This window comes from Bos javanicus, chromosome 5, assembly GCF_032452875.1.
Source record: "Bos javanicus breed banteng chromosome 5, ARS-OSU_banteng_1.0, whole genome shotgun sequence".
NCBI classification, from domain to species: domain Eukaryota; kingdom Metazoa; phylum Chordata; class Mammalia; order Artiodactyla; family Bovidae; genus Bos; species Bos javanicus.
The window spans coordinates 61032684-61058615 of NC_083872.1; the positions used below are offsets into that span (position 1 = coordinate 61032684).

At 35.9% G+C, this 25932-nt stretch overlaps 2 protein-coding genes across 12 annotated transcripts in view; one reads left to right on the plus strand and one right to left on the minus strand.

Annotated features, from left to right (window-relative positions):
* The window catches only part of ELK3 (ETS transcription factor ELK3), a 69960-nt gene extending 61819 nt beyond the window's left edge, over positions 1 to 8141 (plus strand). For 2 of the 3 annotated variants that reach the window (XM_061416988.1, XM_061416986.1), the window contains one exon: positions 5559 to 8141. In XM_061416988.1, the coding sequence (XP_061272972.1) occupies positions 5559 to 5657 (99 nt within the window). In that variant the 3' untranslated portion in view covers positions 5658 to 8141. Of the gene's footprint in view, positions 1 to 263; positions 339 to 5558 lie in introns of all 3 variants that reach the window. The other variant, XM_061416987.1, reaches the window with a different exon arrangement.
* CDK17 (cyclin dependent kinase 17) overlaps positions 1 to 25932 on the minus strand; it is a 138177-nt gene that overhangs the window by 15925 nt on the left and 96320 nt on the right. For 5 of the 9 annotated variants that reach the window (XR_009736486.1, XR_009736484.1, XR_009736485.1 and 2 more), the window contains exons 9-17: positions 25594 to 25656; positions 23231 to 23354; positions 21364 to 21484; positions 19201 to 19298; positions 18613 to 18718; positions 16268 to 16310; positions 14998 to 15088; positions 13624 to 13701; positions 10712 to 10800 (exon numbers count right to left, since the gene is read on the minus strand). Coding sequence is in view for 6 of the 9 variants with exons in the window: in XM_061416980.1 (XP_061272964.1) it covers positions 10712 to 10800; positions 13624 to 13701; positions 14998 to 15088; positions 16268 to 16310; positions 18613 to 18718; positions 19201 to 19298; positions 21364 to 21484; positions 23231 to 23354; positions 25594 to 25656 (813 nt within the window). In the remaining 3 variants the exon portion in view is untranslated. Of the gene's footprint in view, positions 1 to 8157; positions 10801 to 11361; positions 13454 to 13623; positions 13702 to 14997; positions 15089 to 16267; positions 16311 to 18612; positions 18719 to 19200; positions 19299 to 21363; positions 21485 to 23230; positions 23355 to 25593; positions 25657 to 25932 lie in introns of those variants that run through there. The other 4 variants (XM_061416985.1, XM_061416982.1, XM_061416979.1 and 1 more) reach the window with 3 other exon arrangements.

Sequence of the window (25932 nt, forward strand, 5' to 3'; positions counted from 1 at the left end):
TGGCGTGCACATGTCAGCTATCCATAAGTGGAACAATAAGTTCTCCAATTGTTCATTTTCACTAACTATGAAAACTAGAAATTTATAAGGAAAAAATTTTAAATTGTATTTTATAAAATCTCCTAAGACTTTAACATACTAACCTATTAATATAGTAAACACACAGAGTAAAGATAAAAATCGTGAACTCTACATTGTAATAATAGCAAAGTTACCTGCATAATTCTATGAGTCAGAATCAAGTTTTCCTTGTTCTATAATAGAAAAAAGAAGCATCCAGGGATCTGATTAAAAGTGAAAAGTCTCAGCTGTTCGTCTTGTAAAGCTCCCTGTACTAGGTAAGCGCATTCATTAGTCATCTCCATACTAGAAACCTGCAGTAGCATCACTTGCTATCATGTGGAAATTGGTATTTCCTCTTGGAGACCCAAAGATTATGACTCACAGACCAAGATGTTACTGTCTGAACATGTGAGTGTAGAAAGGATCCCAGGGACAGGAATGAGGCAAAAGTGGATCAAGTGCACGCACCTGTTCCTGATTCTGACCTTGTCTGTCTCATTCACCTTGCCTCTCACCTCTGCCCCTCAGCCTGGCTGACCTCAAGCTGTTGTTCTTTGGTTCTCATTGCACCTAGCACTAACCTCTTTGTCCTGCCTGTTCATCTGACAATCTCCCCACTAAACACTGGGCCCTCAAGAAGCCAGAACTGCATCTTGCTTGCTGTGGTGTGTGCCTGGCATCTAGCATGCTGCTTGGTACACAACATGTTCAGCGATTACCACTGACTGACTAAAGGAAGGGATGCCTCAGAATTCACCAAGAGAAGAGATGTCTGAGAAAGTGTTAATAAGATCATGTCTCCAGTGCTTTTCTTTATCGTTCATTTTGTTTGTCAAGGTTAATATTCACCTCTGTGCCAGGGGCTATACATGCTGGTATTTAGGGTCTCATTGGGAGAAGGGTAGAGCTAGAGAGCTTCTGATTACTATCTTGCTTCTCTGGTTTCCTAGTAGGGATGAGGTAGGGTGTCATGATGTGACTATACTTAAGTTATCAGGTTTCTCTTCCTGGCATTCCTTCTCGTTACAAGAAACTGAGATATGGTCATGCACAGCCAATGTGTTGATTCTTAGCTATTTTAACTCAGGCAAAGAAACAAAAACTAGCAATAGCAAAAGGCAGTGAGCAAATGCAGAATTAGGCAAGCTTTAGATTGGTGATCTTTTGGTGGGGAAACTAAAAGACCTTATTTCCTGGAAGTCTCCAGATGGGAGCAGCAGAGAGTTCCTGAGTAGAGCAGACAGGATCGTGTGGTGCGTAGTCAGTCAGCTCCACAGTGGGGCCTGTAATCCTACCCTAATCCTGGAATCTAACACAAGGCCTCTCTAGGTTCCTGAGATACATGTGAATAATGAATGGACTCTCGCTTCCCTCCTTGCTGAAAATCCTACCACCAGACTGTGCTGGGTTTGGTAACTTCCCAAGGAGGCCCTCCAGAACTACTGGCCCAGAATTCTTGGAGATTTCTAGCCCACTACTCCCAACAGTTAATAGTAGTTCATCTCCCCACTGATTCTACACATTACAAGGTATCAGGAGCTCTGGGAATTGGCCAGGATGCACATCCCTTCAGTCACTATTGTAGACTGTAGTTCTGCACTGTAGACCCGTGGTTCTCAACATATGGCAGACTCAGCCAGAGGCTGGGTGTGTTAAAATGCACCTGGCTGGGTCCCTCCCTCCCCCAGAGTCCTGATTCAGAAGGTCTGGGATGGGGCCTGGTAATAATACTCTTTAATACATTCTAGAGACGCTGCTGCTCCAGAAACCCCACTCAGAACCACTGCTTACCAGTGGCTCCTGATTTACATTTAGAATTCTGCAGAAGAAAAGCTGCACTTAATGGCTACCTGATCAGAACTGTGATTTCACAAATTGGGCCTGTCCTCTCTCCTGGAGCCATTCAGAACACAACCCTGAATGGGAAAATGTGACCATGTGTGGATGGCTGACAGGCTGCATGGCCGTGGGCCCTCTTTTTGGGGTTGGGGTCTGTGAGACTAAAGAAAAATAACTTTGTACCTTTTAGAGTATTACTTCTCTTCCTATGTATGATAAAAGGACTGAGCTGGTGAAAGCTGAAATTTGAAGTTTTGAAAATGGTTAAAATAACATGGTAAGAATCTTTTTTTTTAATTAGATGTTTCAAATGATCAAGTTTCAAATTTAGATTACTATCAACAGTACTGTTTTTTAAACTAATGGAAGTAACTTTAAAAATAGGAAGCCCCTTTCACATATGCTATGTGAATGTGTTGGAGAAGGAAAACAAATTAGACTTGGCCTATAATGATGCTGGCAAATTTCCTGTTATAATTAGAAAAGTATATCAGAATCCTTAAAGTAACAGTTGACAAGGCTGAGGAGGAGTTCTGGCACTGAGGGTCTCTTGCTATTATTAGTAAGTGATAGCAGATACTGAGAATTTCAAGGGAAGGAGAGTGGAGATATGAGCCTTTCTAGAAGAGGTATGCTTGGTAATTGAGACACATAAAGAGAGAATTGCCAAAGACACTGTACTAAATCTAAATATACACCTTGGTTTATAAAGTGAGATGAGTTCCCAGTTGGACTGTTTAGTATTTTAAGCTTGTCTTTAGGATGTTTGTTCTGCTTTTGAAACAGATTTTGATCATATTTGGAATATACCTAGTAGGTACAGATACAAAGTAATTTTCAACTGAGAAAGTTTTCCGTAATTTTTAACTCAACAAATCTAACCCAGAAAATACTTGTAAAGCTCTGAGGCAGGGACTGTGGGATATACAACACGTGAATGCTGCTGCTGCTAAGTCGCTTCAGTCGTGTCCGATTCTATGAGATTCCATAGACGGCAGCCCACCAAGGCTCCGCCGTCCCTGGGATTCTCCAGGCAAGAACACTGGAGTGGGTTGCAATTTCCTTCTCCAACGCATGAGAGTGAAAAGTGAAAGTGAAGTCGCTCAGTCGTGTCCGACTCTTAGCGATCACATGGACTGCAGCCCACCAGGTTCCTTTGTCCATGGGATTTTCCAGGCAGGAGTACTGGAGTGGGGTGCCAGTGCCTTCTCCGACAACACGTGTATACCAGGTGTGTAAACACAGTGCTCCAGGAACCCAACAAGAATTGCTCTTTCCAGCTGGGGCCTGAACAGAGGCCCTAAGGCAGAAGGGACAAGCTGAGTTGGGAAGATGGGACAGGATCACGGCAGAGTGAAGTACATTCTAAATGAACAGATATGCATCATTTGGATATGAAAATACATAGTCTGTTCTGGAAGGGACCTGGGTGATAGACTGGTTGGAAAAGCAGCAATGGGGCTTGGACAGTATAACTAAAGAGTTGTTAAGTGAAAACCATGGGAGGCCTTTTAAAGCTGGAGATTAATGTAAGATCTCTATTTTAGAAAGGTTATCACTGGTATCATAATGTGGGGAGAGGACAGAAGGCAGAAAGAGTAAGGGGCAGGAATACATAGATTTACACTACTCCAAATTCTGAGGGGAGAAACCACCTTTTACATGAGAGTGAAAAAGACATTCCAGAGGTAAAATTGAGAGGATGACTTTTAGATGGGTGTAAGGAGTAATTAGTGAAAAATCAGGAAGAGGCAAGCATTACTAAGTGATTAAAAGACTGGTAATGCTATTGATAACAATAGCTACAATTTTTTGAGGGCTACCACATGTCAGACATTGTTCTAAAGCACTTTTCATGGCTCCTTATTTAATAGTCTCAACAGCTCTATTTGAAAAGATGACCAATTTTACAAGAAAAAGAAACTAAGGCCCAGAGATGTTGCTCAATTTTCCGAAGATCCCATGTTAACAAGTGGTAGAGCTCTGATTCTTGTTTAGTGTCGTGCCCCTTACCCCCATTCTTACTGACTGTAGACTGAGTGGGCAAGAGGTGCTGGGGCTATCTAACTGACACCAGGAGATGTTTGTTGAGTACAGTACAGGAGAAAGGAAGGCTGAGGACAGAAGCTGGGGAATGCTGTTTAAGAAAAGGGACTGCGAGTGGATGAGGGGAGGGGAGGGGGGCAATAAAGAGGAGCATGAAACATGTCAGAAAGGTCAGACTAACCAAGAGAAACTGTGACACTTGATAGAAATAAAGAGGACAGAAGTCAATAACAAAACCAAAACTTTTGAGAACACCAGTAAGATAAACTACTACTGAAATGAGAGAAGATGTATGAGACTTCAAAGTCTGCTCTTCTTCCAGTGTCTACTCTTAATCAATGGGAATAGTGGTTAGGAGCACACCTTAAATAAAAAGTAAAGTATAAGCTAAATGTAAATAGATTTGATAACCCCAGATGAAATGGATAAAATTCTGTATAATGTTAAAATTCAAAGTGTCAGGAAAGAAAATCTTGATTATAACCATTACAGAAACAGTAATTAATAGCACCACCCCCTTACCACTGACATTAAAATAAGTTGGGCAGTTGGGTACAGAAAGCACAGTATATAGACTAAGTAAGAATTAAACTAGAAGACAGCCCAAGAGATCACTGTGACTCATCTTGTCCTCAACAAGGAAAACTTAGTTTTCAACAATCATGTTTTAGAAGGAGGTCTTTAAGTATGTTGTGTTCAGTTGGGAGTATAGCTGCTATACTTTAGACATGAAAGACATCAAACCATACACGTTTGTCCCATCGTAGCTACCAACAAGACACATTAACTATACATTTTGGCACTTACGGGTTATCTATTTGGTTTGGTATTATCATTTTAACTAGAATATTTTTAAAGATATTGTTTTCTAAATCTCTTAAGATAAAAACATACCTCATTTTTAACAGTGTCTGAGAAACATCAGTAGTACTCTGGAAAACCGATAGTTTCAAAATACAATATGAGAAATTACTGATTCATATACAAAGAGTTTCCTAGTTTCCAAAATTGATTTTTCTTAATATGTAAAGCAAATAATCATTCTACTGGAATCTTCTAGAAACACTATTAGAACATGCTTTAGCAACATATAAAGTATGTATTTTTTTCGAGTAGCCTCTGCACATAAAATAATTTGGAATATTTTCTAAGCCTTAGCCTCTGCTGTACGTAATCTTGACTTCATTGTCATCTTCCAGTTACTCATTCTGTAAAATAATTGGCAACATGGACTTTCATAGTGGTCCAGGCATTAAGAAAACGCCTGCCAATGTGGGGAACATGGGTTCAATTCCTGGTCCGGGAAGATTCCACATGCCTTAGGGCAAATAAGCTCGTGCGCCAGAACTGCTGAGACCTACACTGAGGCTTAAAGCCTGAGCTCCGCACCAAGAGAAGCCACTGCAATGAGAAGCCCACACACTACAACTAAGAGCCAGAGCAGCCAAAAATAAATAAATAAAATTATTTCAAAAAACTGGCAACTGACCTCTATCAATCACAGAGGTGATGAGAGAACCGGTCCACTGTGGTCTGTCTAGGAATGTTAAAAACTCTGGTCTTCCCAATGGATTTGCAATAATTATTGTAAACATCTTTTGCCCCTACAGTTCCCAACACTGCTCAATGGCCACATGCCAGTGCCAATCCCCAGTCTGGACAGAGCTGCTTCTCCAGTACTGCTTTCTTCGAACTCTCAGAAATCCTGATGACATCTGGCCACAATTTAAAGACTCATTAACTGATGAAACAATTTGTCCCCATGGGCTAGTTTACCTGTGTCGTGAGAAGGATGTTGTGAAACCCGTCTGTTAATTTGGTTTGCACTTTTCATAACATGGATGGTCTAGATTTATGTTAGCATTTTAAAACCTTTTTTATATTCAAGTATATATGAAAATCTGTTTTGCATTAAGTGAATTTTAATGTTTTTGTTTTTATATCTTCTTAGCTCTTAAGTGTTGAACACTGTTGACAGTGAAGAACTTTTCTAAATGGTTTTCAATGAAATAAGGATGTGAAGCTTTCTTCCTCTTTAATTCTGCAAATGCTGAACTGTGCTTATATACACTATAACCAGCTGTGCCTTCCTTTGCATTTAGTTTATTGTAAATTATCTATATATATTTTTAGTATTGAGAAAATGAAAGACAAAAATTAGTATCAAACAACTCTAGTAGAATTTCATTATTTTTCACAAGTAGGCAATATGAAAGCATTCATTACTTTTCTTTTTGGCTTTCAACTGTATGAGAATTGCCTTAGAACCTCTTTTGAACTGAAATTCAGTGAATATAATATCCAAGTAATGTTTTTATAAAAAACAAGCCATATTTAGACAATAAAATTTCATGAAAATGTTCTAAAGTGCATTTTTTGAAAAATGAACCTTGAAAGGCTAGCCTCCTGTTTACAATCTTTGAGACTCCTTCCACACAAAAGCCTGAGATGGAAAAACTATATCAAGTACACTCAATCTATGCCCCTGGAATATTTCCTAGGTTAGCACATTCTTATTTTAAAAAATTAACCTGGTTCTTCCCATTTTCCATTGAGAATCATACCTCTCTGATGCATTTACTGTATCTAAGTTAGGGTTTCTCTGAACCCCAGAAACTAACATTTAAAAATCCTATGCTTTGGAAAAGGTTCACAGACTGGTGATGAATACATGTAACAAAGAAAACATTTTGTAATACCAGGTATCTTCATGTATATGGGTAAAGCCTTGGTTGTGGAAATTGAGGTGTGTAGGATACACTGCTTTATGTATTACTGTTTATGGTGAGAATGAAGGAATATTGATTAAAAAAATATAAAATTCTTCAGGAACCTTATTGTCGAACTGAACTTATGTAACAACCTGCAGTACTAAGCAGTGAGTCCTTTTGTGTAGTGTAGTTTAGAGCAGTGATAAGAGAAACATTTTCTGTTCCTTCAGAAAAATCAGCAGGCACCAGTTTACGGTGCCTATCTGTATATGAAGTAGTGAAGTTCTAATGTAAGATTCAAGAACTGGAAGATGCCCAGTGCGTTCAACTCAAGAAAATTACCATCCTTAACTATAACAGAAACCAATTTGAAATGTGGCTAAATAATTCACTGATCCAAATGAGGCGTTAAATGGCAGGGATTATGAGAAAGGGTAAAAAACAAAGGTTGTAAAAACAAACATTTGAGTTTTCAAGAAATCTAAAATTTTGTTGCGACACTTTTAATGCTTGAGATGTTCAACTGGAATTGAGCTTGAGATTTTCAATTGGAATTTTATTTGGTGATGTAAGCCCTATCTGGGGGAAAAAATCCAAACTCTAATATGCATCTTTGAATATAAAGTAATGGGCCTGGTTCCACAATCTGCAAGGAGACACTGCTGTCACTACCCACAAAGGATAATTCTATACTAAAATAAAAGAGTTAGTCCAGGGGACTGGTGTTTACCAAACAGAAAATGTTAGAAGAGGCCTTTGAGAGACATCCAACCACCATTTCCAGGTAAGGACAACTGCACAAAGTGGGAATGCCTAGAGCTACATGCTCACCGAAGGTAGAACAATGACTGGTGCTCAGTCCAGTTCTACCTCCCCACGCCTAGCTATAGGTACCTACTGGTCCAAAACTGCATGGTAGGTAGAAAAAAACAAAAGAGCATTAAAAACAAACAAAAAACAAGTCAGTTAAGAGCATACCTCAAATGCAGGATTCTTAGAGAAACTAAAGTCAATGTGCAAAAACCTCAACCTAGTATTCCCTTCCTCCAAATACTATGATTAACATACACTCTAGCTCCATTTACTAGAAATGGAAAGAATACAGTAATTTTTGATGCACCAAAAAAACTCACATGACACAAATAGATAACTGGAGGTGTTGAAGTATATAAGCCTTATTGCTCTGCCTCATTCTGTGTGTGTGTGTGTGTGTGTGTGTGTGTGTGTTGGGTTTGTCTTTTTTAAACAAATATTTTAGTCAAAAAATAGGTTTCAAAGAACATAATAACTTTGTTTTCTCTTTTTATGTTTGCTTGATCAGTGTTAAAATGCTATGGTAAAGTTTATAGAACTATAACCTAACTGTTGGTCTCTTTTGTACACATCTTTTCTATGACTGCAAATCTTCACTCAATTTTCATATATGTATCATTTTTACTGTTATATTATTTTTGTTCAATAAATACTTTGTGATAAAAGGTGTGAAGAGGCAAGTGGGTTGTATTACTTCCATTTACTTGGGATGATTCAAATGTCGCTATTCTATGGGTATAAGTTGGAAAAAGAATTGTTATTTAGCTTAAATATTGCACATTGAAATACTACGTATATATACATTTAAACAGGTATTTAAGGAAACAAATATACTTCTTGACACTGAGTTGGGTAGAAGGGAATAGATTTAAAAACTGGTCCTCTGATCACTTAAATCTGAAGTTCTGTCATTCTGCATTGAGGTAGGGAGGTAATGAGGAGGGAGAAACTACATAACCATTTACTCTTTTAGCTGCGATTAATATCAAGAAATTAAAGCCATCCCATGGTCATGGATTAGAACACTTAATATTGTTAAGATCATAGTACTACCCAAAGTGATCTATGGATTCAATAAATTCATCACAGTCCCAAAAATCTCATCCTAAAATTTATATGGAATTTCAAGGAACCTAGAATATACAAAACTATCCTGAAAAAGAAAAACAGAAGTGGCGGACTCACACTTCTTGAGTGCAAAACTTATAAAGCTACAATTAATTAAAACACTGTGGAACTGGTAGAAGGATGGATATGTAAACCAAGAGCAGAATTAAGAACCCCCAAACAAACCCTCATTTCTATGATCAATTGATTTTCAACAAGGTGCCAAGGGGGAAAAGGTCAGGTCTTTCAACAAACAGGTCTAGGAAAACTAGATACTCACATGCAAAGGAATGAGGTTTGCCCCTCACTTTACACCACACATTAATTCAAAACAGATCAAGGTCCTAAATGTAAGCACTAAACTATAAAACTCTTAAAATGGGAAAATATTAAAAACCTTGCATTTAGCTGCTAAGTCGCTTCAGTCGTGTCCGACTCTGTGCGACCCCATAGACGACAGCCCACCAGGCTCCCCCGTCCCTGGGATTCTCCAGGCAAGAACACTGGAGTGGGTTGCCACTACCTTCTCCAATGGATGAAAGTGAAAAGTGAAAGTGAAGTCGCTCAGTGTCCTACTCTTAGTGACCCCATGGACTGCAGCCCACCAGGCTCCTCTGTCCATGGGATTTTCCCGGCAAGAGTACTGGAGTAGGGTGCCATTGCCTTCTCCGTGGATTTAGCTAAAGCAACTTATATATGCAAAGAAGAACTAAACGGGACTTCATGAAAATAAAAAACTTGTTTATCAACAGGACACCATAAAGTGAGCACAACCCACAGAAAAAAAATAATTACAAATTATGTATGTCATAATGTTCTAGACGATATAAAGAACTCCTATAACTCAACAACAAAAAGACATACAACCAAACTTTTTAAAAGACAAAGGACTTGAATATACGTTTCTCTAAAGCAGATAATGGTCGGTAACACATGAAAAGGTGCTTAACTCCCTCAAGTCCTTAGGGAAATCAAAACCACAATGAGACACCACTTCAAAGTTATTAGAATGTATATAATGGGAAAAAAGAAGCAAGGATGAGGAGAAATTGGACCTCATGCATTACTACTGAAAAATGTAATACGGTGTGGGTACTGTAGAAAACAGTTTGGTGGTTTCTGAAAAAGTTAAGGATTAAATTACCAACTGACCCAACAATTCCACTCCTGGTATATGAACCCAAAGAATTTGAAAAGGCTCAAACAGATGCTTGTATACCAATGTTCATAGCAACATTATTCACAACAGCCAAAAATGGAAAAAAAAAAAAACATGTCTATCAACAGATGAATGGATAAGCAAATTATCCATATTTTGCCTGGATATACAGATAAATGGATAAGCAAATGTTGTATAGTCACACAACAATGTTACTCAGCCATGAAAACAAATGAAGTTCTGACACATGCTACAATATGGATGAACCTTGAAAACATTATGTTAAGTGAAATAAGCCAGAGACAAAAAAAAAAGTGTGATACGATTAAATATGTAGTTTTTGTCTCTATGAATTTGCTTATTCTAGGTAAGAGACGGAGAAGGCAATGGCACCCCACTCCAGTACTCTTGCCTGGAAAATCCCAGTCCATGGGGTCGCTAAGAGTCGGACACGACTGAGCGACTTCACTTTGACTTTTCACTTGCATGCATTGGAGGAGGAAATGGCAACCCACTCCAGTACTCTTGCCTGGAAAATCCCATGGACAGAGGAACCTGGTGGGCTGCCATCTAGGGGTCGCACCGAGTCGGACACAACTGAAGCGACTTAGCAGCAGCAGCAGGTAAGAGATTACCCAAAGGATGAGGGAAGGAGAAAACATGGTGGTGGTGGTGGGGGGGGGGAGGTGCGGGGTGGAGATTATAATGGCTACAAAGTTTCTGTTGTTGGAGTGATGAAAAATCCTGGAAATAGGTAACTGCTTTACAACACTGTGAACATAATACTTAATGCCACTAAATTGTATGCTTACAAAGGGTTAAAATGGTAAATTTTATGTTACATGTATTTTACCACAATTTTAGAAAACAGTAAAAACACACACACACAAACCACAGGAACTGTCTTGGGTCAAAAAGATTATAACATGTTAACATCACTTGGAAGGAAAACAAAAATGGCATCCCCTCTTACCTTTAAGAACCTTGTCAGTTTAAGACGAATCATCTGTTCAAGGTTCACAATTTGAGCTTCAATTCTCTTCACTGCAAAGTTTTCAGAATCTGAATGATGCTCAAGTATCAAAAAAAGAAAATCAAATTCCTTAATAAAATGAAGGAACATCCATAGTTTTTCCTAGGAAGAGCAATTTTATATAACTTGGATACAATTCTTCACCTTTTTTTTTTTTTTTTTTACTAAACAGATATTAAATTAAACAAATGGGTGAGACTTCCTGGTGGTCTAGTGGCTAAGACTCCATGCTCCCAATGCAGGGGGCCTGGGTTCCATCCTTGGTCAGGAAACTGGATCCTGTATGCTGCAACTGAAAGATCTCACACGCGGTGAGATTCTTCACCTTTTATATGCAAGAATGAAACATAAGGATAACTGTCAAATTTTCAACAAATCAAATAGATAACCTATGAAATGAAAAATCTGACAATTAAAAGTGCTATCCTATAAAACTACAGTAAAGATTAGTAAATGAATGGCCAGCACAATTATAAATTAATTGCTACTGGCACGGAGACACTTTTTTATCTTGAGACACATAAAAGAAAATGGTCCCATTCTGCACAGCCTTCTTCCCCAAGAAAGAACCGTGACTCAAAAAAACCACATTTTAACAACATGAAGATTTTGTTATTATAAATTTTGAAACAAAATGGAGGAATTTTCACATAATATTTATAACCTTCAAAGTACAATATTAATACATGTCTGTCAGTTAGAAATAACAGCAGTTTGTTAGGCTACAGAGTTTAACATAAAACCAATTTACAAATGTGAAAAGCAGTAGTGGTCCAATATTCACCATTACACATGAATCTGTTTCTTCCAGAAATTTTTTTAAAAATTAAAACTTCAGTATCATGAAATATTAAAATAATACCCCAAACATGCCACAATCACTATTCACAAATAAAGTTAAAATGAAACATACAAAAATTCACTTAATACTGTTAAATAACAATAAACTACAAGATTTCCTGAACAGAAATGGTAGGACCCTGAATGTTTTACAGTGAATGTCAGGAAAATGAATTAAGTTATGACTCTTTTCATGATATATAAGCCCCAAATTTACATGACCATTTCAAAATATAGCAATTAAGATTTGCAGTTGGTAAGATGCACTAAACAAATAGTCCTTAAAAGTGAACACAAATGCTTAAAACACTGTTACCAACATCAAGGTGTATTTATGATATTCAAAAAGATGCATAATTAAAACTGTAATATTTACTATCTCTGGTAAACAGATAATACCTAGAATGCTTTAAAACAATCTTCCAAGTTCTCATTTCTCTCGTTTGTTATTTATCATGGCTCATTTCAAACACATATTACGTCTTTCAGCTGATTCCAAGTGAATGCTATTAAAACACACACATATACACATCTCTCAAATGAAATAAATTGTTCCCCAATGAAGAATCATCCATTCTAATTTTTAAAAGAATTGTATTTAAGACAAATAAACAAAACAAGATCTCTCATGTTTGACTGGACTTGTATGGTTTAACTAAATTAAAGCACAATGTAAAACAGGTTAAGTGTATTAGTATACAAATATCCAATAATATGCAGTAAATATTTCTAAAATGAGGAAAGGTAAAAATAAATAATTGTGGTACTTTAATTTACTGGTATGTAATTCAAGATCCCCAAAGTGTCAGGTATTCACTTGCTCGAATCAACTTCTGCATCACATGCTTTCCTAAACATAATGTGCTTATTGATTTCTTAGCTACTCTATTTGCCAATGTTCAATAAAAAATTATATAGCATGAACGTAAGAGTGTTCAAGTTGGCTCACTTATTTTACTGTTAAGCAAAGCTAAATTTACATTCCAGGAAACAATGCAGTTTAATTTTAAAAACAAAAAATGCAGCAGTAAAACAATTTATGAGGAGAAACAGATGCATTCACATATAATAAAGCCACTGCAACTTCTTCAGGCATCAACTGTTGTGTTAAATAAACAGACAGTAGTTATTTAGCAGCAATGATTCCGCAATAAATAATGCACTGTGTTTCTCAGTCCTGCACAAAAATTGCAGCTATAGTTACCATCAACAGCTGTAACCTACTGGCTCTAATGGCAGAGAAGACCTTAAAACCAACTGTACAAAAAAATTGTCACACTGTGACAACAAATATAAAAACAATTTGTAGGTCTGAAATAAAAAGACTCCACTGTGAAGAGGACAGTGTAGACAAACGAAGATTCCAAGTCCACCAAAAGAAATAATTGCCTTCAGATATGAGTCCTTGATTGATAAGAAAGGCTGGGGGCTGGGCTTGAAACCATGTTATCAGACTTAAAAGAGCATGCTCTGTCTTCTGTTCTTCGCATGTCCTAAAATATAAAGTCATTTTATGAGGCAGTTCAAGGTTCAGTTTTATCCCACAAACAGTATTTGGTGACTCTATGAAGCTAATGTTCCCACCAGCAAAAGCTAATTCCATGGTAAGAGTGATCAGCTCTGTCTTAAAGGACCCTCTTGTTGATGGGGTCAGTCTACAGCTTCTATGCTTCGAAGTGATGAACCTGATGACTAGGGGAGCACAGATGTGTCTTCTGCCTCAGGTGCCAGGGGTGGCGGTCAGTGATCAAGCCAGGTCACTTGTAAGAGGTCTCTGTGCCATCTGCAGCTTTCAGGATCCCTGATTGGACTCAGTCAGATTCTCTCTGAAGAATTACTGAGCTGCCCACATCATACAGAAAAGTGAGTATGTGCAATGCTAAACATACACCGTTGTGGAATGCACTGTACATTGGTTTTTACATAATTTTACTGATCAATTTATAAGCCAAAAACTTGGTTCCACGCAATATTTCATGAACGACATGTGAAATGGTTTATGACAAACACACCTGTCTCTGGATAAGAAGAATTTCGAAAACCGGGGTCCTTTTGCAACTGAATCTCTTTCAAACTGAATATTGATACACCTAAAATGCATAGACAAAAAACAGCAGATGAAAGCCTATCATTAAAGCAAATATAATCCAACTAGACACAAAACATCTAAATTATATACTGAGTGAATGTGAAACATTTATACTACATTTACAAGGTTACAGCCCCACTGAAGTATTTTCTCTTTTGTTCCAAGGTTTTGAGAAGAAAACCAAGCCAAATAATCTCCCCTCAGAACCTTTCTCCTCCAATCTGGCTTTAAATTAGGCTGTGAGTGTGTGTTTCTCTGAGGAGAATGTACACTGTTTATTTCTAGGGCTTACTGAGGTTGGGAGACCTCATCAAAATGTATTACTCAGTTTTATTCTATCCTTTATCCATTTGTCTTATGATTGCAGTGAAGGTCCAATCCTCAAACTATCTTGAGAATTTTAGAGAAAAACAAGAAATAGGTTTATACACCTTTCCTGCAACTCAAACTTTAAAACTTGATATTATTAGTAATAATGAAATGTAAATAGCATCTTAAAAAATACTTGTAATTCATCTTTCTCATTTCCATCTCTGCCACAGAGGTAGTCTTTCATTACAAAATATCCTTTAGGTTCTAAGTGAAAAGTCATGAGGAGTCTTGATTCCAATTAGAAAACCATTGTCTAGTAAATGAGAATGGGAAATTAATGAAAGCTTTTGGTAGCTCATTTCCGAAATATTCTCTTAATTCCCCATTCACCTTGCTCAGTTTTAAAGTAATATATTGGGGTAATTTTTAAGAATGTTCTGAGTAAAATCAAGCAGTTACCTCAGGCATGAGAAATCAGCTATTTTAATGACAATATGCTCAACTCTGTCATGGGGCTAGTTAAGTCTGAGTGAACACAGTTAAGGAAAACCATCTTCATGTCTTAAAAAGGAAATTTACTTTCATGAGAAAACTAATGTTTTGGCTGTGTTTCATTACGACTTGCTTGTAATCCATTTTTAACAACTCTGAATCAAAGTAATTCAGATTGGGCCTAATGACAATTGGCCCAATGCCATCATTGGATGGCATTTTCCAGCTTAAGTCCAATAAGACTAATGACCCACATAGAAGTGCTACTGATTTCTTAAGAGTCATAGCAACATGCTCAGTGTTAAAAGAAATAAATTAAAACAGGTAAATAAGACATACGCCTCCCTTCAAGGATTTCTGATCTAATTACAATAAGACCAGAATTTTAGGCTTAAAAAGCAATAGTCCCTTCCTCAACTCCTAATTCACCCCAGTTTCCAAACCTGGATAAAAATAAAGGGGATGGAAGGACACACTCTAGAATTTCTCTTACTTTCAGGTAAAGCATGTATTCTCGGTCCCAGACTTCGAAAGTACACATGTTTCATGGCCTCTTCTGCTGAAACCCTTTTCTTAGATTCATACTGTGAAAAACCAAAAAAGCAGCTTCATTAATTTTTTTCTCTAAATAATGGAAAAAGCATGTGTGAGGGGTAGGGGACACACACACAAATTAGCATGTAAATGTTTAGAGCTACCGTTAGCTTGACTACTTAATACTTAATAAAAATTACTTATTTTTAAGAACCAATTTACTATGCTCTAAATTGAGTTACTACTGAGTTTGTGTAGCAATGATCCCAGTTACAAATTTCCAAAACAAACCTGGATCTTAACTAAAGATTAAGATTCCTTATATTTTCTGAAGTGATGGGGAAAAAAGCAAAATATCTGACCTATGGTGTTACTTTTCTTCATGAACAACAAAGGATTATTAGAATGTAACTAATACCTTTAAGAAAGATATTATTAAATTACCTATTCAATACCCATTTCCCCTTCTTCCTTCATGAGATAATGTAGATTTACGGCATCCATGCTTCCAACTCTGACATAAGAATCATGACTATTCTAAGTTTAGGCTAATTACGGCAATCCAGCGCCTCAATTCTCAGCCTCTCTTACAATCAACATTCTAGCTATATGAAGATTTCGGAGACATAGGAAGAAGTCCTTAGAGGGGTTTTGGAAAAGCCTTTGCTTTGCAGATACATGAGGACTAATGTGACTGACACACTCTTATCCTCTCTGTCGTTTCTGCTCTGAATGCAGATATGGATGGATTTGGAGGTACAACAGCCTATAGAGCATAGGGATAAGGAAAAAAGAAAGCGAACATAAGAAAACATGAACTGCAGAGAACATGGCCTTGACACAGTTGATCAGTGCCAGCAGCTAACTATCTCAGTGAAGGGAATATGCTATGCACATTTTTATATGTCTTTTTTTCTGTTTCTACATAGTCTGTTGGAGAATCACCAAGAAAGTCGACGGACAACAGCAGCAATTAGCAACTATCTCTTTGGCTTCTATGGTCGCCAATAATCACCAAAAATAAGCTTCAAAAAAAAAAATATTCCCTTCACCTCAGACTGTTCTGGGTTACAAGGAGAGACCCATACACACTAGGAGAAACCATATTTTTTCACCTAAGCACGTGTCTTAAGTATGCTAGATATACTGATCCCATTCTATAGATGAAAAAACTAAGGCTCAGAGAAGTTAACATACCACTTAATGACTATAAAAAAGATGTAACTTACCTGAAGAAATTTTGTTATCAACTCAATTCCTTCAGAGTCTAACCTAAAAACAAGGAAGGACAAGTAAAAATTTATTTATTAATCTTAGCTGATAGCAACTTTCTAAATAAAACTATTTTCCAAGTGTTTTCATCTGCTAAATTCAACTGCCCTAAAATAGCACACTTTGCTGCTTTTCAAACAGATTCAAATCTGTTTTATCCTTAAGATTTATCGTGCCACTTGTTTAAGAAGAAATCACAAGTAACTGGGCATCAACTCAAAATTTCAATATTCAAGAGGAAATTAGATTACTAAAATGATAGAATTTTTAAAAATCACTATTTTATCTCTAAACAAAATAACCTGTATTACTGAAAAAAACTTGAGTAAACTAGATCTGTTTTCACAGTGTTCTAGTGAAGGCAAGAGTACAACGGCATCATTTCGTATTATACAGGTGAAAACACAACGGTAAGAGACCTCCAAATTTATCATTGTGGTTCAAGATAAACAGAGATGAATCACTCAACAAATTTTTACAGGACAATATGCTGAAGATTGGGTACTAGAAGCTATAAAGTTCAATTTAAATATGCCTCAATAATTTCATAAAACTTTATTTAAAAGGGATACAAAACCAATGACATAATCAATAAAGACAAAAAATTGTAAGGATGGAATTAATAAAACAGGAGTAGAGGATTTAGGGGTTATCTTAAAGAGATAACCTCCCGATCAGAAGTCACAAGTCACAAATTCTATCATGCACTGATATTCACTGGCAAAAGCACAATTATGGAAACTGCCTCCTCTCCCTTCCATCTTAAGTGCTCTTAGTAGGAACTGTGGATGCTGTGGCCTAGAGATTCTCCAGAGTCTCCTAATCCTTTGCAGTCTGCCATTCTGACAAACACTCGGAACTCTGTGGCTACAAATAAAGTGGAAGTTGCTCAGTTGTGTCCGACTCTGCAACCGCATGGACTATATACAGTTCATGGAATTCTCCAGGCCAGAATACTGGAGTGGGTAGCCTTTCCCTTCTCCAGGGGATCTTCCCCACCCAGGAATTGAATCAGGGTCACCTGCACTGTAGGCGGATTCTTTAAAGAATCTGCTTTAAAGAGCTGCAACTTTTTACCCTGGACATTACAACAGCAAGCAATATATATATGACAAAAATAGGATTTATGCTTTTATGCTAAAAGTCTAACACATTATATTATTCTTCCTTCTTAGGAAGTCTACTTAGAATGTTACCAGTTAGTTTAGTGACAAGGCTATCAAATCACATAAACACTTTCAAAATAGTTTTGGCACCAGAATGATCTTACTAATCGTCCCTATCTTGAGAATAAATGGAACTAGAGTGAGTATGTTATGTTGTGAGCAATGTGAATGGCTTTTGATTAAAACAGATATTTGCCTTATTTGGTATCTTGGTGCCCTTTTCACATCTATTTTTTCTTAAGGAAAGATGAAAAAATACAAAGGGGGTTAGTGATTCTAACGTTACTTACAGAAATGTAATACATTCCGTAAGTAAAAACATTCTCACTCAAATTTTAATGGGAGTCTTAGATGGATCTGAGGTAGGTCTGTAATCGGATGGGCAACACAGAGGATATGAAGGGTCAGAAAGTTCATATTCTTCAAATACAAATTATCATTAACACTGGCCAAAATTATGATGGGTCATCCTGTATAAGAGCCAAGATTTTGCCTATTACACATTCCTAAGTAAACATAGAATGTGCGTGCTCAGTTGTGTCCAACTCTTTGTGACCCCATGGTCTTTGTAGCCTGCCAGGCTCCTCTGTCCATAGGATTTTCAAGGTAAGAATACTGGACTGGGTTGCCACTTCCTCCTCCAGGGGATCTTTCTGACCCCGAGACTGAAACCCGTGTCTCTTACATCTCCTGCAATGGCAGGTGGATTCTTTACCACTACACCACCTGGGAAGCCCGAAATATAGAATAATGGTATAGAAAAAATAAATTTCATCATGGTCTTCACAGTTCTGAATAAGGCATATATCAATGTTTTCCTTCTGGGAAAAGGAATATCCTACATAAACCCTAGAATTATATATATATTCTATGCTCATTTTATTTGTAGTTCAATTCTCTGGACTTACATAGTTTAGTGATTCTTGGTCACTGAATTATAAAATTAATTTGACATAGGAAGAAATTAAATTCTAAAATATTTAAGAATTGTGTATGTATATCAAGTATTTTTCCTGAATCCTTACCATGACAAATGGTTCGATAGACTAAAAAGAAAAAAAAGAGAGAGAGACTAAAAAGAATTAAAAAAAAAAATAGTGTGTTCCCACCTTCACGTAAAGAGAGAAAAAAAATACCTGGGTGCGTGGTTAATTAGAGGCTGTGGTTTATATTTTGGAAAGTTGTAGTTCTTGAACTCATCATTTGAAGAAACACCTGGCCAATTTTCCTGAGATGGAGTTCCTGAATTTAAAAATATATATACTTATATAGAAATTTTTATACAGGCAAATATATATAGGCAGAACAAAAGTGTCTTAAATAACAATTTATATTTAGTAGATAATTTGACTGTTTCAACTAAAATTAGAATGACAGAAATAGTAAACATACAGACTTTTCAGACTAAGCAAAGATTCCACAAAAATGATGCCTAATTGACATCTAAGCTAAAATATTTCCTAATAATGTGCTAAAAGTCAATTTTCAATAATATTTCTCTTCTGTTTTTTCATAGAATCATTATTGCACAGGTAGAAATCAGTAAATAAAAAGCAGAAGTTATCTAGAAGGATTTTTATCTTAACATGAAAATTATAATTCTTATAACAGCTATTTATGTTAGTCTCAGTATCAAATTTATAAATATACATTTGAAAGATGTAGTCGTATCCAGCTACTCAATTACAGGTAACAAATCACTGAGAAGAAAGTTCTTTTGTTACCTAGCAGTCGGAAAATTAAGTGCAGTTCATCTTCCACAGTTGATCCTGGAAACAGAGGTCTTCCAGAAGCCATTTCAAAGAAAATGCAACCAACACCCCTATAAAATATACCATAAAAAAAAAAAGATGAGTAATCCGTTTATATATTATTAAGCACAAGAGTCTTTTCCCTAAGGCTGCCTCTCTGGAGAATTTTGTACTAGCCTGCTAGAAAATCTGCAGATTTCTTTCAGATATAACTAAACTAACTTGTTAACATTTAGCTTATCATCTTCCATACTTCTATATCCATTTTCCCCACTTAAAATGTCCAGCCCTCTTCTGCATGATCCCTGAAGAATACCACTAACCATAGCTAATAGTGATTTAATGCTTACTATGTGTTAGGCAGTGGTGGTCAGCAGAGATAGGGAGAAACAAATGATTCAAGATGTTTTTATGTAGGAAGCAGAGACAGAGCTCATAGATGTAGGGTAAAGTGAGTGAGAGTGAGTAAGACATAGAGAGAGAGAATGTGTTAAGAGAAGGAAGAGAAATGGATAGAGGCTCACTAAATAGATACTGTCTTCACCTGTGTGAAGACATGAGTTTAAGATAGGAGTCCTTCCTTTAAAGACTCACAACCTAGCAATTACGTATATATATATGTGTGTATATATATAAATTAAAATATTATATAGAAGATTAAATAATGGAGCCACTATGGCCAACAGTATGGTAATTCATCAAAAAATGTAAAATAGAATTGCCATATGATCTAGAAATTCCACTTCTAAGTATATAACCAAAAGAAAAGCAGTATCTCAAAGAGGTATTTGTACACTCATGTCCACAGCAGCACAACAGCCAAAACGTGGTAACAACCCAACTGTCCATCAGTGCATGAATCAATAAACAAAATAACATATATGTATAATGATTATTCAGCCTTAAAAATGAAGGAAATTCTGACACATAAAAAAGTCAAGTATCTATCTTTGCCAGGGGTAAACCTTGATGACATTTATGCTAAGTAAAATAAACCAGTCACAACAAAACAAATACTATATGATTTTACCTATATGAGGTACTTAAAAAGCCAAATTCACAAACCCAGAAAAACGGTGGAGGGAGAGGGAAATGGGGAGTTACTATTTAATAAGTACAAAGTTTTAGTCTGCAAAATGAAAAGAGTTGTGGAGACTGATGATAATGGATGCACAGCACTGTAAATGTACTTAATGGTAAATCTGGTTATATATATATTCCCAAATTTAAAGAAGCTTTAAAAAGAAAAAATGTTTCACAATACAAATTATATAAATGTTCAACCCAAGACAACAACAAAACAAACTACATGATTTATCACTACACAAAGAGTACTTGCAGTAAGTGTAACCACAGTTCAAGGGAAAAAATTAGCCATGGGAGGCTAGGTTATAGTCAGGGAGGATTTATGAAAAACTATGTTTTGAAGGCCCTAGGCACAGGCCTTAGTCAGAGAAACAGAGTAGTCATTAAAGACAGGTGAACTGGTATGAATATAAGAGCAAAGCTGGGAAAGCCCAGGTTTATTTATGAAATATAGTTAAGTAGCCATTTGGCTAAATGGAAACATCTACGCTGAATAGTTTGAAGTAAACTGAAAAAGGAAGAGACATTTCATGAAGATTATTAAATATCAGATTGAAGAATGATACCTTATTCCATAACAGGTAGTGAATGGGGAAGCAGCAAATGTGTTTGAATAAAGGAGTGTCATGATCAAAGTGCCAGGTGAGGAAGATTACTACTGTATTTCACTGTTCCAAGATCAACTTAAAGCAAGTGGGTTTTGGTGAATATTAAATGATGATAAAAATAATAATTTTGTACCAGACACTCTTCAAAGTGCTTTATATATATCAGCTCATTTGGTCTTAACATTATTCACAGAACAGGCTTTTAAAGTAGTTATTGTTATGATTCTCATTTCCTTAAATGAGGAAACTGAGGCACAGGCCAGTAATTTCAAACTGGTCTTTAAACCTAGGTGATCCTACTTGCCAGAACTCTTCATCATTGTTTATATTGTCTCTCTTTAAAATAACATCTCCTTAAAGCCAAATACCAATCAGTATGTCCTGTGTTAATGGCTACATTCTTTCAAAATTATAAATGGCAATAACATATGCATATATTTACCACATGTCAATCTGTGTTGAGTACTCTGAGGAACCCAGAAGCACATCAGGCGGCCGGTACCAAAGTGTGACAACTTCATTTGAGTAGGTCTTTGTGGGAACTGACTTGGCTCTGGCTAGTCCTTCACAGGGAAAAGAAAACAATTAAGAAGCAGCTAGAATGTATTTCCCAGTTCATATGACCACAACGATTGCAGTCACAAGGATGCCTGAGATGGCTACTCTATACCTTTTTGAAGCTTAAGAAAATTCGTTTTATGAATTTTTGAGTGTGCATCATCTTGGGTCAGCAAATCTTCATGTAATTAAACTAAATAATAATTCCACAGTCAGGGACTATGTTTACTTTTATGAGTGAATGCACCTGGTCTCAGTATCTGGGCTAATCTAAACTTAAGATATCTTCCTTCTAGCCATGATTATGCCAAAATTACTTCCTACTTCAAGTTAAATTAATGCAAAACAGGCCAATGATATTAAGATAAACAATTTTATTTCTTTCAGTTATAGGCTTATTGACTTTTAACCTGATTACAAATTTCATTTGCTGTACCAATTCTTACCAAAAAGCATGAAGTTATTGGTCCACGATCCTGTTAAGTTTTATTAATAATTCCCCTGCAGAAGTTTTTATTTAAAATCTTCTTTGAATAAACTACATTGTCGTTCTGTACTTCTTAAGTTTTACGTTATATAGTTAATATTAAAATACAATGAACCTGTCTTTGGATATCATTAGTTGCTGTAGCTAACACGTGCCATTCCTTTGCCTGTTGAATATGAAATGCACTGATTATCTAGGTATAAAGGCAAGAGCTTGCAACTTTCTCTCTCGAGCCACTAGTGTAAGAGTTGCTTTTATTACCCCCATGCCTCCAAATTCTTATCACCTAAAGAAGTAACTTTTTAAAAGATATCTGAAGAAATATAAATTTTAACATATACTTTATTTCAAACAGGAACTAATTCATCCATAGGCTGTGATTTCTGCTGTGTGTAACTATTATATCTGATTAAAATACTAAGTAAGAAAAATGTCATAGAAGGATAATTCAATACTTTGTTAAACCAGATAGTCATCCAAGTGAAACCAGAATTTTTTTTTTTTAAATCAGGCAGTATTCATGGTATTTTCATTTAGTTTAAGGGCTAAAGGATGTCACTGAAATAACGTTGACATTATTTTATTTAATTACAGATTTTATTCTACCATCCCAACTTGGTAAAATAAATTCAAAATTTTTTGATAATTAGCAAATGGGAGCAACTTTCGGATTCCTCTCCCTGATATACTACTGGGTTATGAGGGGAAAAGGACAGGCTTCGCGTTTGCTCTTCTATCCATACCACATCAAAGCAACTGCAGCTGTAGTTTCCTCAGGACCTTATTCTTCTCCCTCTGAGAGAATTCTAAACTATGGTACTTGCTCAAACAGGCTTCTGGTTCAGTTCACAATTAGATTTGCAATACTGGCATGAAATGCAATACATAATAATTTTGTCTAAACCAAATTAACTCAATGTGACATGGTATTATTATATAAGCCATTTTCTATTATTAATGAAAATGTCTATTTATATGAATACTTGCCTGATCACAGGAAAAGTAGAATTTTCATCTAGATCAACAACAACTTTATACCTCTGTAGATCCCCTGAAAGGGTCTCAGCACGCTTAGGGGACTATGGACCACTTCTGAGAACCTGTGATGTTTAGCATTCACTAACATAACTGACCACCAAAATTTTCAAATATCTTCCAAAAACTTCCAAACTCACAAAAAAGCAATCATACAGTGTCAATACTTGTTTTTTCTTTTAAACTTAACCACCTGGAACTATCTATAAATATCTCATACATTCCATACCAAAATCTGCTAGCTTTAATTCTCCTTTTTCATTAATGAGGAGGTTCTGTGGTTTTAAATCTCGGTGTAACACCTTTCTTCTGTGGCAATATGCCAAACCACGTAGAATTTGGTATAAAAACAGCTATGGAAACAAAAAACAGAAATTAGTCTTACAGATAATAGACATACTTTGGTGTAAGTTATGATAAACAGAAAAGCAACTGGCCTAGAATAGTCAAAGAAAAAAAAGGAACCATCTCCTTTTCCTTACATACTTATCTAAATTTTACAATTCATTATTCTATTTGAAGCATCTATTTTTTTAGTGTGAACAAATGAAACTTTATCTTAGTAGTAATAGTTCACTTGTTACTAAAAATGATTTTAAATAAATGTACCTCAAAAACTTACAGGTCTACTAATGAGGTTTATAATTTAATTATGAAATTCTCACAAAACAATCAGTCTTCTACCATTACCCAACCTTCCTCCCCCTGAAAAAAAACTGATGTGGGACAAAGCCTTTAATATAAGGCACTACAGTTGGTGGCTTTATGAACATTTTGAAGTGTCAAAGAGATCGGTGCTGCACAGCTCTGGCAAATTACGTGCTATAAAAATAACCTAAAATAACCTAACCCAGCTTCTATCACCCACCTCCTGGGTACTTTACTTTCAGCACCTCCCACTCAGCCTTCAAAACCTGCTATGATTCAGAAAAGGGATTAAGCACTGTGGAGCTCTGAATGACTCTTGGAAAAAAGCAATTCCTATAAGGCTAATGGTAAACTTTTTTTGTTGTGGATTTTGGTGGAAAAGGGAATATGAAAAGCAGAAGGTATTTGATTCTTTGTGGTTAACAAAAAAGAGCCTCAAGTCCACAGCATTCAGGAGTGTACCCTTGGTTTTCTTGGAAGGTGAAAAATAGCATTAGAACTTCGAGAATAAGCCAACGCAGCGGGTGAACAGTGGGCCGGAAGAAATTGTAATTAGCAGAGCTTCTATACTCTACGTATTTGTGTTTTGAAAACTCTTAAATTACTACTTCCAAATATTCTCATTACTTTTTATATTTAACAGAGAATAAAATACTTTTCAACTTAATTCTGGCATGCAGACCTGGCTTAAGACAAATAAACTTCTCAAATCTTTGTCAAATTATGATAATTAAGGACAACTCTATTTCCTTAAACATAAAAACAACATAAAAGCCATAAGCAGAAGTAAACACAAATGAGATTCACAACACTTTGCCAAATAAAACATAAAATATGATGAAAACAATTCTCACAGAAAATACATGGAAAAGAGACTTAAAACTTAAAGCCCTATTCTAAAATTCCTACCAATGTGTTATATCCATATATTTTGAACTATTTTTTAGTAAAAGAAACTGGCTCTCCTTTATACCAAACTTAACTATTTAAATAAGTATCTTAAGTTTAAAAGTTAGTATCTATAGAACTGGAACTGTTGCAAAACCACAGCTAGGACAACCTATTTCCAGAACAGTCTCATGAACCACTGAGTGAGTTCAGATAAACAGATCTTTGCTAAATTTGGAGTAAATCCAGTCAAAGAAACCTACTGTAAGAACACAACTGTATCAAGGGTTTTTACTTGATCTTACTTTTACTTTTGGGCTTTATCTGGCACAAAGTTTATGTCAAATTTTTCTATTATTACTTGCATCTTCACCCATTTTTCAGGTAAGAAAACATAATTATCTTTCTTTCTCTCCTAATAGTGCAGAATGGTATTTCCAGCCTAGTATTCATAATACCTATATAGCTTCCTGACCTTACGCACTAATTAGTACCTTCAAAAGTTGTTTCATAATTAAATACCATTCTAAAATGAGGACTTTGCCATTTAAAGGAGGCCCTTTGCAAAATATACTGTATCATTTTCATTTACCTTAAACATTTGGATTCTGATAAAACAGGTTTGTTGTTTTCTTTCTAAGCAGAATATACCTGTAAATGTTCTATATATATCCAAGAGAACCAATAATACTGTGAAAGGAAATGTCAGAAGACTTTTCTGTTTTGAAGCAGAATAAGGTTAAAAGTTTATTGAAGGGCTAAGCAAGGAAAACAGGTGGCTCTTACTCAAAAACCTCAAATTCCTCCGAAGTACTTATTAAAACTTTTAAAATGAAGTAGTTCTACAAAAAAGGTCTGATTCTAGGAAATACTACAGTATAGCAAACAGAAGTTCTGAGTAAATGTGTTCAGACAACAACAGCCTATTTAAAATGCGTAACAAAAAATTCTGAAGCAGAATAGTTATGAGACTGGCGTATTTCATTATGTAATGCAGTTTGTCTCTGCTTAAGTGTTTGTCTCTAAACAAAATTTTAAACCACACAGTAAGCATACCTTTACGTTGTGCATACTCATGATGTTTCCACAGTCATCCATGTACTGTTTTAGATCTTTATCCTGAAAAAACAGAGCACTATGTGATACATAGTTTTGAGAAGGCATGACATTTACTTATTTAGTTTTTAAAAATAAGTTTGCTTTTTAAAATTGAAGTATAGTTGCTTTTCAATGTTGTGTTAGTTTCTGGTATACAGAAAAGTGATTCAGTTATACATAGATATTAAATATTGTTTTTTTAAAAAAAATTAGTTGTTTTTTGAAGAAAGATACTGAATGTACCACACATAATTAAATGCTAATAATAAGAATGTCCCTGGGGCTGTTAAAAAATCC